At 42.7% G+C, this 12,049-nt stretch overlaps 2 protein-coding genes across 2 annotated transcripts; one reads left to right on the top strand and one right to left on the bottom strand.

Moving 5' to 3' along the window:
* Window positions 1–2: 2 nt before the first annotated feature.
* syngr2b (synaptogyrin 2b) lies at window positions 3–8,000 on the top strand. Its single transcript, XM_041933401.1, has 4 exons — window positions 3–256; window positions 2,909–3,146; window positions 4,401–4,537; window positions 5,465–8,000. The coding sequence occupies exons 1-4, from the start codon at window positions 146–148 to the stop codon at window positions 5,723–5,725; spliced, it is 747 nt and encodes a 248-aa protein (XP_041789335.1). The 5' UTR covers window positions 3–145; the 3' UTR covers window positions 5,726–8,000.
* Window positions 8,001–8,251: 251 nt separating this feature from the next.
* On the bottom strand, window positions 8,252–11,498 carry tk1 (thymidine kinase 1, soluble). Its single transcript, XM_041933402.1, has 7 exons — window positions 11,302–11,498; window positions 11,073–11,104; window positions 10,512–10,625; window positions 9,812–9,905; window positions 9,545–9,634; window positions 9,158–9,277; window positions 8,252–8,812 (listed from the first exon to the last, which is right to left on the bottom strand). The coding sequence occupies exons 1-7, from the start codon at window positions 11,365–11,367 to the stop codon at window positions 8,633–8,635; spliced, it is 696 nt and encodes a 231-aa protein (XP_041789336.1). The 5' UTR covers window positions 11,368–11,498; the 3' UTR covers window positions 8,252–8,632.
* Between the last annotated feature and the right edge of the window lie 551 nt (window positions 11,499–12,049).

Below are 12,049 nucleotides of genomic sequence, written 5' to 3' on the forward strand. Positions count from 1 at the left end.
GGCTCCCTCGTCTTCGCCAGAAGAAGCGGCGGCAGTGCGGGGGCTGGCGGCTGATAAGGTTTAGTTTGAGTTGGCAGGCTGTCCTGTCCGATCGGCGCAGAGCCACGCGAAGAGCTCCAGAGGAAATCGGCCGAACGGGAGAGACATGGAGGAGACGGACGGCGCGAGTGCGTACGGGGCTTCGCTTGCAGGAGGAGGCTTCGACTTCTCCAAGTTTGTCCGACAACCGCAAACCATCGTGCGCCTGCTCAGCTGGGTGAGTGGAGAGCGAGATTGTGTTGGAGCTTTTCAAAAGAGGCAGAAGTAATATCCAACGTGGTCTGTGAGCAGGTGCGTCTAGGCCGGGAGCCCGTAAACAAACTGCTGTGTGGAGCCGCTCAATGAAGGCCACTATGCGCAGCGTCTGCGCGGGGCGTCATGTTGCACGCAGCTGGTGCATGACAGCAGCGCGGCGACAGCACAGGTCAACACTGCTGTGGCCAGAGGACAAAAGACAGAAAACTGTGAGACTCTTCCACTTTTGGAAGACCAGCTAACTACAGGACGCGCGGTATTCTCAATGTGTAGTCTGTAACAGCAGATCTGTGCTCACCAGACAGCAGCCAGCCACAGGAGGGTTACATACCTGTAACCTCTGAAGCCAGATGATAAGAAATCACCTTCCTCTGCAGCGTCTTGAATTGATAAAAGGTAGTCTTTTAAAAGTTTATATTAAAAGTCAGCAGCAAAAATGGGTTTCACAGAGAAAGGCCATTTGCATAGAAGGAAATTCATGAACCAGGGAAACTTCTGTACGCTGCTGATCACATGTTGCTAGGCAAACCTTAAGGCACAGGCTTGTTTTTGTGGTTTGAACACTGATCTGCAAAGTCCAGAATGAATCTCAACCTGACAGGTTATAGTCACATTAAAGTCTGCAGTTGTTCAAGCCTGGGTGACTGCGAGCACACAGATCCAGCTGTCTTTAATCTGTCCTCGACCACCTTGCTGATATGAAACTGTTAGATTTTGATCCTCATTGAAAGGGGGGTCTGTCATATGGGACCGCTTTCACCTCCTACAGACTCTTGACTATTTGTCAGGCCTGTGTGAGTGTCAGCTGTGAGAAAACACACACTTTCACCTGGATAGTGGAGCATGTCCAGCGCGGCGGATGAAGCCTGAGGACAGAATGTGCCCTCGGTCGCCTCAGCTGCTGTTTGTGTGCATGCGTTTGGGAAACTGTGCGCGAGACAGATTATGTGTGTGTCACTGGTAAACAGGGTCTGATGGGCAGGTAAGGTGATACCTCTCCCCCCGCCAGCCCTCTCTTTTACTCTTGGTGAATGTGTGCCACTGATCCCCCTCTCAAACACACTGAGTGCAGCTGCGCTCAGCTCAGAGTCACGCTGGCTAGATCACCGTGTATCTCTGGCCGTTTTAATCTTACTTCGGGGAGCCAGCGCCTATGGCACAAGACAGGATTGTTCGCTCTGTAACCCGGCCTACAAGTCCCATGATGCACCACAACTGCTCCTGGAACAAGGAAAGGTTGAGTACAGTGACCTTTAGTCATTTAAGCTGCTGAATCACATCACTAAACTTTCTCTGAAATGAATGATAAAAGCCGTATCCTTTAGTGACCCTGCTGCCCTGACTACATACTGCATTGAAACAGTATATTTCCAGTATATGTATGCTAAATTGTGAGCAGTGAGCAACGAAAAGACATACTGCTTGTACATATAGGATATTTGGGAATTTTCTGACATCTGTCGCTCAACACACAAACCAGGAGTTCACAAACTTTTCCCTTAAAGGGCTGAGACTGACATTTCATTGCGGGCCACGGCCCAAAAATGAGCCAGTTCCCCATATTGACTGACTTCCTGTGCCCGTCATGCTCAGATTACGAAACATCAGTAATAATTTAGGATCTTAAATGTTTAAAGAGCACTTTTACCTCACAAAAAAACAGCATAAACTGCGATTTATGTTAAAATAGAATAAAAAGTAATTTTATTTATTTGCTCGCCAGGCGGGCCAACTTTGGCCCATGGGCCCCACTTTGGCCAGCCCTGACACAAACGCTTTTCCATCTGTCCGTTTGTGTACAAATATATCCATCTGCTTCACTAACCGTCCTTCCGTCTCACTTTTGTCTTGTGTTTTGGAACTCCCCACATTCACTTCCCTAACGTCTCTGTCTCCTGTAGTTCTCGGTACTTTTTCTCTCATCGTGATTGTGGTAATTTCTCTATGTGCCCTCTCACCTCATCCTACTTCCCACTTATTTAACAGTCCCTCTCTATCCTCCTCCTCTCATTATGAGCGTTGTTAGGCAGTCGGTGGCATCTCTGGAGTCACATGGCAGGCAGCTGCGCTCAGAAGTAGGTCACATGGTTAGGTGGGTAACCAGAGCAGACAGCAGCCGAGCACGGGACGGTCAGAGACACTGTTAGCACTCTTCACTTCAGACACACAAGAGGAGCACAAGAGCCGGGGCCGCATCTCACGAGTCCGCAATAAGAAAAGAGATGTTAATGATGACACGTAATAATGTCACTGTGTTTCGTGTGATTATGACATGTTTTGGCCAATTTGTAGAAATAATAGAAATGGATGCAGGTTCTTGTGAGTTTTTTTTTGTTATGTGACATCTTTTGAGTCTGGTGAATTCAGCAATCTCTTCTAATGTTTGTTACATTTGTCTCGTGGTAACACAATGACTGTTTTGGTTTCTCTTTCTCCTCTTCAAGAAACTCCTGATAGTTAAAAGTTCTGTTGTGGTTGTTGTTGTTGTTGTAGAAAGCACGCTATGCGAAGTTAATGGGTCAACTCGGAAAGCCAGCGACACGTTCTTTTAGCCACACAGTTCCTCTTGTGTCTTTGCAAACGACTGAAGGCCACCTCCTTCTTTCCTCTGCAGATATTTGCCATGGTGGTGTTTGCCTGCATCACAACAGAGGGATACATCAACACCGTCCACAGCGCCGAGGCGAAGTGCATCTTCAATCAGAATGACTCGGCATGCCACTATGCTGTCGGCATCGGGGTGATCGCCTTCCTGGCGTGTGTGGCCTTCCTGGTGTTGGATGTTTATGTGCCTTTTATGAGCAACGCAAAGGAAAGGAAGTATGCTGTCATGGCAGACCTGGGGTTCTCAGGTGAGCAGGAACATTAAAGGGATTTCTTTGTTTGTTTGTAAGAGCTTTGAAGATTCACTAATCAGTATTTTTTCATATTAACAGTGACTCAAATGACTGTGTTACATCAAAGGTGTTGCTCAAAGCGTGAATTGTGTCTCTTGTTTTAGTGTTACAGCCTATTACTGTTTTGGTTCAGTCTCAGCGCTCTGACCTACCTCCGCTCCAGCTGCAGCAGCCAGCTGTTTTCAGAGAAAAAGCATTAAAACCCCCCCGCACACCACCAACTCAGCACCAAACAGCAGACAGACAAAGTTAGCAACTAGCTGGTGAACTTACCGGAGCGTTTAGCAGCTTAAGAGCCATATATTTCCATCAGGAGTTGGTGGAGGCCAAAAACAGAGCTAAAAGAAGAGTGAATTATTTTAGCTGTGTTTGCTAACATGCTCACCATATCAGTTTTTCAAGCCAGTAATTTGTTGATGTTGTATTTACATCTTGTTCAACTGCCCCCTAGTGCCCAAAAAAACATTAGTTAGTTGTGCTTTAATGTGACCTTGAGAGTTGAATTACATGTCTGAAAATGTGGTTATTTTCGCAAAAATTAGTACCACTGAATGACAGAACAGTGGACGGCTTTGAATGGAGTCCACGTGTCCAGTGAGTGGAGATAGCGGAGACTAAACTCATTTCTCAGGACACTCGCCTTTTGACACTCGCCTACGTGGTTGTCTGAAGATGATAACTGGCAGTAGTGTAGTGACATTTTTAGCACAGCTTTATTAATTGTACCATGAGTGGTTACCTCCTGATCTCAGCGCTCCCCTCTCAGTGTCAGCTTCCTGGTTTTGACTGGAGCCTCTGAGTATCGGCGCAACGGGGGACAGACCGCTGCCTGTCTTCCTGACGTAACGTGTATTATTCAACGTTGCGCACAGTAGGCGATGAGTGAGCAGCGGGCTGAGGACAACGTGAAAGTTTCTGATGAAATGAAACATTTATCAGCTGTACACGATACAGCTCACAGTCAGCCATTACTCAGGGAAACAAAGAAGTGGCGGTTTGAAAAGCAGCTTGTGGTCATTTGAGCAGATGGCAACATGAGAGCTCTTCCATTCTGCTGCTGTTTGTCCTTTTGTGTGTTTTTCACAGGAATTCACTTTTCACATCAGGGGTTTTCAGCTGAGCACTTTTGATTATCTTTTCATGCGACGAAAACAATCATTTATATCTGTGCGTTGTGTTTGTGCATCTGTGTCTCTGTGTGTTTTCCAGGGGTGTGGACCTTCCTGTGGTTTGTGTGTTTCTGCCTGTTGGCCAGTCAGTGGGGTCGCACTCATGAAGTCAGCGGTGTCCCCATGGACGCTGCACGCGCCACCGTGGCCTTCTCATTCTTCTCTATCGCCACCTGGGTGAGCATGACCGCTGTTGTCTTCTCTTCACTAAAAACGCGTAAAAATGTGTCTCTCTTTGCACCCGAGCTCTAGTTTAAGTGAGAAGGTCAATAAGCCACATTCAGATTATTGATTATTGATGCATTTTGCTAATTAAGTTAAGTTTCTAGATATTTTCTATTTTTTTAAAGACTATCATAGCTTTTATTAAAAGCAAGTCTGACATTTTGGGAAAAGTGCTTATCCGCTTTCTCGCCAAGAGTTAGATGAGAAGATCAACGCCACTCTCAAATGTTTGTTAAGTATGACTCTAGCTTCAAATAAAGACCACGTGGGGGATTATGTGCGGGACTATTTCTTGGCTGGGCATCGTGGCTCCATCTACTCCACAACGAGCGGTTTCTAGTGATTGATTTTTGTACACATTAAACAAATGCAATGTAACACATGTTGATGGATTTTGTTACCTGTGGACAGCGGTAGACTAGCTGTTTCCCCTTGTTTCCAAGTCTTACGGTAAAATAAAATAAGATAAGTTAAGTAGCTGCAGGCTGCAGCTTCGTTTTTAACAGAGAGCCACGAGAGTAGTGTTGATCTTCTCACCTAACTCCCAGCATTAAAGCTGTTAAGCATATTTACAAAAATGTCAAACTATTTCTTCCTTTAGGACTGGAAAGCTGCTTAAGACACTGCTTACTTATTGTTTTTCTAGACTTCATTTTTCTGACAGCACTTGTGTTTGCAAAGGTATTTTTTAGTTTGCTTTCAAATCTCATGTGGATCTTCCCGCCACCACTGAATGCACCATTCAGAAGACTTGTTAAGACAACCCTGCATTGAACCACGTCACCACTCATCAGTAATGCAGCAGTAATGTAATGCATTGACAGACCAAAAGACCTAAAGCAACTGTGATAAACTTGACATTTTTATTTCACTGTGCAGGGAATCCTGACCTATTTTGCCCTGGGTCGTTTCCGCCGTGGCGTTCATGAAGTTACTATCCCAACCTACGCAGAGCCGCCACCAGATCACCACACCCCCTACCCTCCGACCTATGCCCCCACCTCCTACAACCCCACTACCTACACCCCTACCACTTACACAGCCTATCCCAGCAGTGTCCCTGACATGCACCAGCAGCCTCCCTTCATCCCAAACCCCCAGCCACCAGGAGACGCCGGCTACCAGCCGCCCAGCTACTGAGACAAAGGGAGTTCATAGACAAAGGGAGGGTGGTGTTCCAGGTCATCTGTTGGTAAACTAATTGTAGTTGCACTGCACAGACAAAGAGCTATATCATATTGATGTGGTTTTACATTTGATTTAACACACTTTCCAAAGTATGGTCAGATTTGAGAACCTGAGCAGTGCAACTGCAAAGTTAGAGATGAGGGCCGCTGCGGTTTACGTCAAACGGTCTGTGGTCAGATCTTAAGACATCAGGCTGACTGTTGAGATAAGCGCTGATGATTGGGTAATCTGACCGTAGACCTGTGTGCAAAGATGCAACTTTTACCTCAGCTGGGCTGATCCTGAAGGAGGGAGGTAGTTGGAATGTACCCAGGAGGTCAATGGTCACAAAATGTGTCATTATAAAGAATACCTGTGACCGCTCCAAGGAGAAGAAGCCAACACGTCACGTGTTTCTCTTTACTCTCTGTTGGAACCTGAGAATGTGCATTTGTACATAGATTTCACTATGCAAAGCTGCCATTTTAATGGTTGTATGTGCCTCATTTTCTTGTTTGGTTTGGTGGATTTTCCCCCTTTGGTGCATTTATCTTGAGGACCTATAAATAGTTTTGGATGTATTAAATTAACAAATAGTTTTGTTTGAGCCGAGTTCAGTGGGAAAAGACCACTGTAAAGCCAAATGTCCTCCTGTGATTGTTTTTTTTTTTTGTAAAATGTGAGCTCTGTGGAAATAATGCAGTTAGGTTTGTTACCATATAACCATAAAATCAGCCTTGGAAAGAGGTTTTGCAGTGCTTTGTGGTACAGTAAAATGGCTCCTGTCCACCTCATCTCAAATAGTTGTTTTTAAGTGCGCTCTAATCAAAATGTATTGTTGATAGTGATTTAAGAAACCATAAAAACTCTCCATTTCTTTAACTCATGGAAAATATAACCAATTTGAAAATGGATCACGTGTGCCAATCTGCAGTTAACATTCAGACAAACAGGAGGGAGGAGCATGTAGATAACGTTGCACTTATTGAACAGGTTTATCCACCAAATGTCCTCATACTGAAGTGTAACTCATTAACTGCCAGCAGTAATGCTTCCTCTTCAGCCTGCGGAGAGAGCGGCCTCACACTTCCTTTACGGTCTTTGTGACATTTTGTTTCAAACCCTGATGTTTATCTCCTGTTTACGGGCTCTTTTTTCTAAACCGCTGAAGGCAGACTGCAGCGGGTTCGTCTTTACCGATGACAGATTAACACCTCAGCCTGCGTCAGTGAGAATCAGACATCTGTCCCTGGAAAAGCTCCTGGTTGACTTTGTTGCTTTGTGCCTGACACTAACACGTTTGTCAGTTTAACACCTCGGCTGCCTTATCTGGATCCAGTTCTGGCTGTTGTATCTCAGCTAAAGTGACACTCAAAAATTGGCTGACGGTCAGATATTGGTCATTTTTGCAGGATGTGAGTGGACTTTAGATCTGTTAGTGACAAAGCAGAAACTGAATGCGGTATATTTATTAACCATGACACTTATGGTGCCACATTGATGACATTTGTGCTATATTTGTCGTTTAGAGGAAAACACATGTGCATAACCTACTGAAGCCAAATGTGTGGAAAAAAAAAAACCCCACCACTGTGGATTTGTCATTTGTGCCTTAAGGCGAGAAATAAAACTTTAAAGGTTTCACTGGGGAAGGAAAGTGATTAAAATGTGCCATAATCAAATACTGATGTTATATTTAGGTTAAACAGCTGTGCCTGAGTGATTTGCTTTTTTTGGTTCATTTTTATGCTCTGGAAAAATCTGCTGAATCTACTCTTCAGTGGATTCAGAATCAATATATGGATCTGATTGTAAAGAGCACATTTTTGCTCAAGTAATTTCTAAATTGCATGCATGTCCCATTCTAGTTACGATAACAAAAGCCTAAATTTTGACATGCTGATTAAATGTACACTAAATCACACACTTTGAATTATTTGCTAAGTGAATTAATCTGATATTTTGTTAAAGATTATTTTGCATTTCATTTAGCTTCATGTTTTTGATGAGGAGGCTGGAATGATTTGTGCAAAATGGTTTGCGATGCCTTCAAATGTTTTAGGAAGATAGGCACAAAACACTGGTCAGACTTTGGTCGGCTTAGCTTGTTTTTCTATTCTGTTTTAGTTAAGTGTTTTTATTTGGCCATTGAGGTGTGAAGTTCCCCCTTTGCTTTTGTCATAATTTCATGTCATGGTGTCAAAAGAATTTGACAACTTTGGTTTATGGAATAAAATAATTCACATGATGTCAGTCTTATTGAGAATATTGTTGCGTTCAAGTACTGCAGTAATACAGGTCTGATACAGTATGGAGGATATACTTCTCCCTTCCAGCCTGCCAGCTTACTGCACAGCCTTGGAGCCTGCCAGGATTTAAACAGGTTATTTTGGTCCTCTGTAGCAAGTGAGGGCATTGGATTACATATCCCACAGTTTGTGTACAGAGTGAAAACACTGACATTCACCAAGTGAGAAAAGGAGAAACCCAAATCAGGTCTTCTGTTTTCAAACCATAAATTTTACTCAACACCACTCCTGACCTGCTGTAGATAGTGAAACATGAGTCTCCATAGTGAATAGTGGCAGACAATCCATTTTCCTCATTAAAAAAATAGTTTAAAACCTAAATATTTGACAAGATAATACAGATGGATAATGCAGTGAAACCTATGGCAGTGAGTTATTAATTGTGTTGTAATTTTCTGGGTTATTAACAAGGACACTGCCATAACTATCAAGTAAAAACTTTTAAAAATAGAATAATACATCACACCTATTGCACACCAAACACAAAGGCTCAACACTGACACCCACACACAAAAGAACTGTTTGCCTTTTGGAATTCTACTCTCTGGTCAACTTTTGCAGCAAGTCTTCTTCAGAGGTGGAGAGAGGCGAAAAGCTTTCTGGGAATCCCAGAGTCCACGAGTTTTCCTGCCGTTGCATGTTGTGGAGTTTCATTCCTCAAAGGAGCACTGTTCTCTTTGTCCATCAGCAGACCTCCATAACACTTTCTACACACCGCCTGATACTTGTCCGCTCCGCCGATCACTTCCACCTGAGGCACAGACGAACAATAGTTGACTGGTTATAAAAATTTGATTAAGGAGACACTCTGCACTTAAGGCTGGGTAATTTGGCCACAATAGCCCAATATATGTCTACATTTTTTTCAGTACAGTTTGATTTTTAGTGAAAGAAATGTACCATATGTTCAAGAATTTAAGACTCAGGCAGAATTTGTCAAATTATCCTGTTATAATACAATTACATATATAAAGAGACAATAATCCATAATGTAGTTTTTTGTCAAACCCACTCACATGTTCATCTTTTCATAGAGGTGTTCTGAAGCACTCTATGGTTAACTTATTCAAGACTTTTCTTAAGTTTGACTCCTCACCTCCTGCTCTGCTCCTATTCTCTTGGTGTAGGCAGCGTCTTTGTAACACTGCATGCACACGGCGTGTAGCTTCACTACACTCTCTGCCAGAGGGACGAGGTTCAGGATGTTTCCAAATGGCTACAAGAATGGAAAGGAAAGCAGTCAGGAGGCATAATCACATTATAGGGACAGAGTAGACACATTATTGTGTGGAGTAATGAGAACATTGAACTCTGTTATAATGCTGCTCATGCAGATTGCTCACAGTCCTCCTTTAAACATATTTCTTGTCTTGCACATTTTGTTGTGTCTACACCCACAGTGGTGCTCTATCTGCCCCTGCCAATATGAACTGAATGTTTGCCAGCAGCATACTGACATGTGGAAACAAACACAGATACTCACCTTTCTCTGGAAGGTTCCATCCAAGGCAGCTACAATGACTGTCTTCCCTAAATTGGCCATCTCCTCACAAAACTCCACTGTGTCTGGAAACTACAACAACACAAAAGAAGCACAGATTTAGTTAGTGAGGAATTCATCCCACTGAATTCCCATCCCTCACTAGTGCAGAATAAGACATTCTGGTCTCTATGCAGGTGAACAGTAACTACTTCAGGGCAAAATAAATGGAAAATATAAAAGTATATATATATATATATATACACTTACAAACTGTCCCTCATCAATTCCAATGACACAGGCTTGCAATGCTAGAGGCCGCACATCTCCCAGACGACTGGCTGGAACAGCTTCCATTGTGTTCCTAAAAGAGGGACAGGGTGGAGGGAAAAATGTAACTTTCAGAAAGGAAATGTGTATTGGGTCGTTACTGTACTTGGTCTGCCCTTTGATGTTCAAAATGTATCAGAGAAATACTTTGAAAATAACTATATTCAGAAATCCTACATTTACCAAGAGCTCTCACCACTAGAGGTCATCTTTTGCATAGGCAAGATAGATGTGGTTTTATTAATGGCATCTCCCTGTGTGCCCTTTTTCAAAAGCTACTAATGCAAGACCTGATTTCATTCTGTTCAAAATAGAGTGCTTAACTGCTGTAGCTGTAGATATCCTTTCAGTGCGTTCACCTCAGCTTTACAATTTGCTTTTGTCATCTCCATTTCACTCTTTGTACTTGAGTGTGTGCAAAAAAATTAAATTCATGTTTCCAGAGACATCTCATCCACCTCATGTTGTATGTTGTAAGAAAATTGTACAAGTAACTGTGAACACATTAAAACTAACAGGCAAGGTTACAAGTGGCTTTCTTTCTCAACTCCATTACACGCCTCAGCACAGAAACAAGTATATTTCTGTAAGTGTGAGCAACTTATCTAAACAAAAAGGTAGATGAAAAGAGGTGACTTACTTGTCATGTGTGGCCATGCCTGTGTCAGAATAACGTGTGTCCTTGGCATATTTGATCACCATGCAGTTGTACTGGGCTACTTGGAAACGGCGGACTCTTCGCATCAGTTCAGTACTGCAAAGTATATGAAAATAATTCAGTTGACATCGGTGAAGCCCATCTGTGCATTTTATACAAGAAAACACAACGTATATTTTCACTTATATGACAGTGCCTCTCTCACACTCATTTCAGACAGCATGCTACAAAACCATAAGCCTGAAGAAATGATTACTATGTAATATTGTTCAGTATAATGTGCCATATCAGTGTCAGGTGGTCCGAAAATGTGTTGATATGCAAAGCATACTGCACAGCAACTGTACTCTTTACAACACATGATACATATAGACGGGAGCTGGGTAAACAATGCAGGGAATTTGGCGGGATGTTGACGTCTGGGCGGACTATGTGGCAGCAATGTTGTTTTAACATTACTTTAAACATTGAAAATAAACAACACAAACTAGCTGCACCTGTAAATAGACCTGTTGTTGTCATGTTCGTGAACGAATAACTCACCTTTTGCCGGAAAACATCGGTCCAAAGATGACCTGCAAACAACAGAGGGGCTGTTAGACTGAGGAAGACAGTGAAGTTAAACATTAAGAGGCCGAAACACAAAACATACACACCTAACATTAGCTAATGTCCCGTTTACCTAAATTAGTTTAAGCTTCGTTAGTCGAAGGTATGGTACGTTAACGATAAGACAAAAACATTAGTTAGCGTACATCAATCAGATACGAACCTGAATCTGTCCCCGTGTTTTCATTGGTGAATTCGGAAGAACTTTTGGAAAATCCACACAGTCCATTTTTAGATAATAACACAATATGCAAAAAGACAACAAAAGCAGTTAAATAGAATAATTTACTAATTTAATCTCTCCGGAAAAGCACTGTGAAACAAAAACTTAAATATGCCGCGCCGGCGGTTGTCGGCTACTTTATCTAGAATTCTACCAATTGGCGTCAAGTCACGTGAACATTTAAACCTATCAGCTTCCACAGAGAAGTGACAACAGAAAGCGCCCGCGCCACGACTGTCCAACCAGAGTACAGGGAGTCACATGTTCTGCTGTGGGCCTTTTGCGTTTTAAAAAAACAGAACAACAATGTACATGTCAGCTGAAAGAAAAGGTTACTTGAATCATGTGGACTGTACAGTACTCAGAATTATTATGTTGCAAAACAGAAAAGTGGAAAAAGTTACAAAGAGAGAGGATAATAGCAAGAAAAACGGCCAGATGAAAATACTATTTATCTCTAACTGACCATCACATAATATCCATGGTAAAATCCTACATTCACATGACGTGACGGTGCACACAAGAAAAGTTCTCAAGATTTGCTTTGACATAAAATTAATAGCTGGGCGATAATTTTCATGTTTTGCCTATTTGCTATGACAAGAGTAAATTACAGTGGGTGAAGTGTGACTGTTAAAAATGGGTTTACTGCATTTCTCAATGATGTTCAAGTTGAGACAAACTATAT

Source organism: Chelmon rostratus, chromosome 3 (assembly GCF_017976325.1).
Source record: "Chelmon rostratus isolate fCheRos1 chromosome 3, fCheRos1.pri, whole genome shotgun sequence".
Lineage (NCBI taxonomy): Eukaryota > Metazoa > Chordata > Actinopteri > Chaetodontiformes > Chaetodontidae > Chelmon > Chelmon rostratus.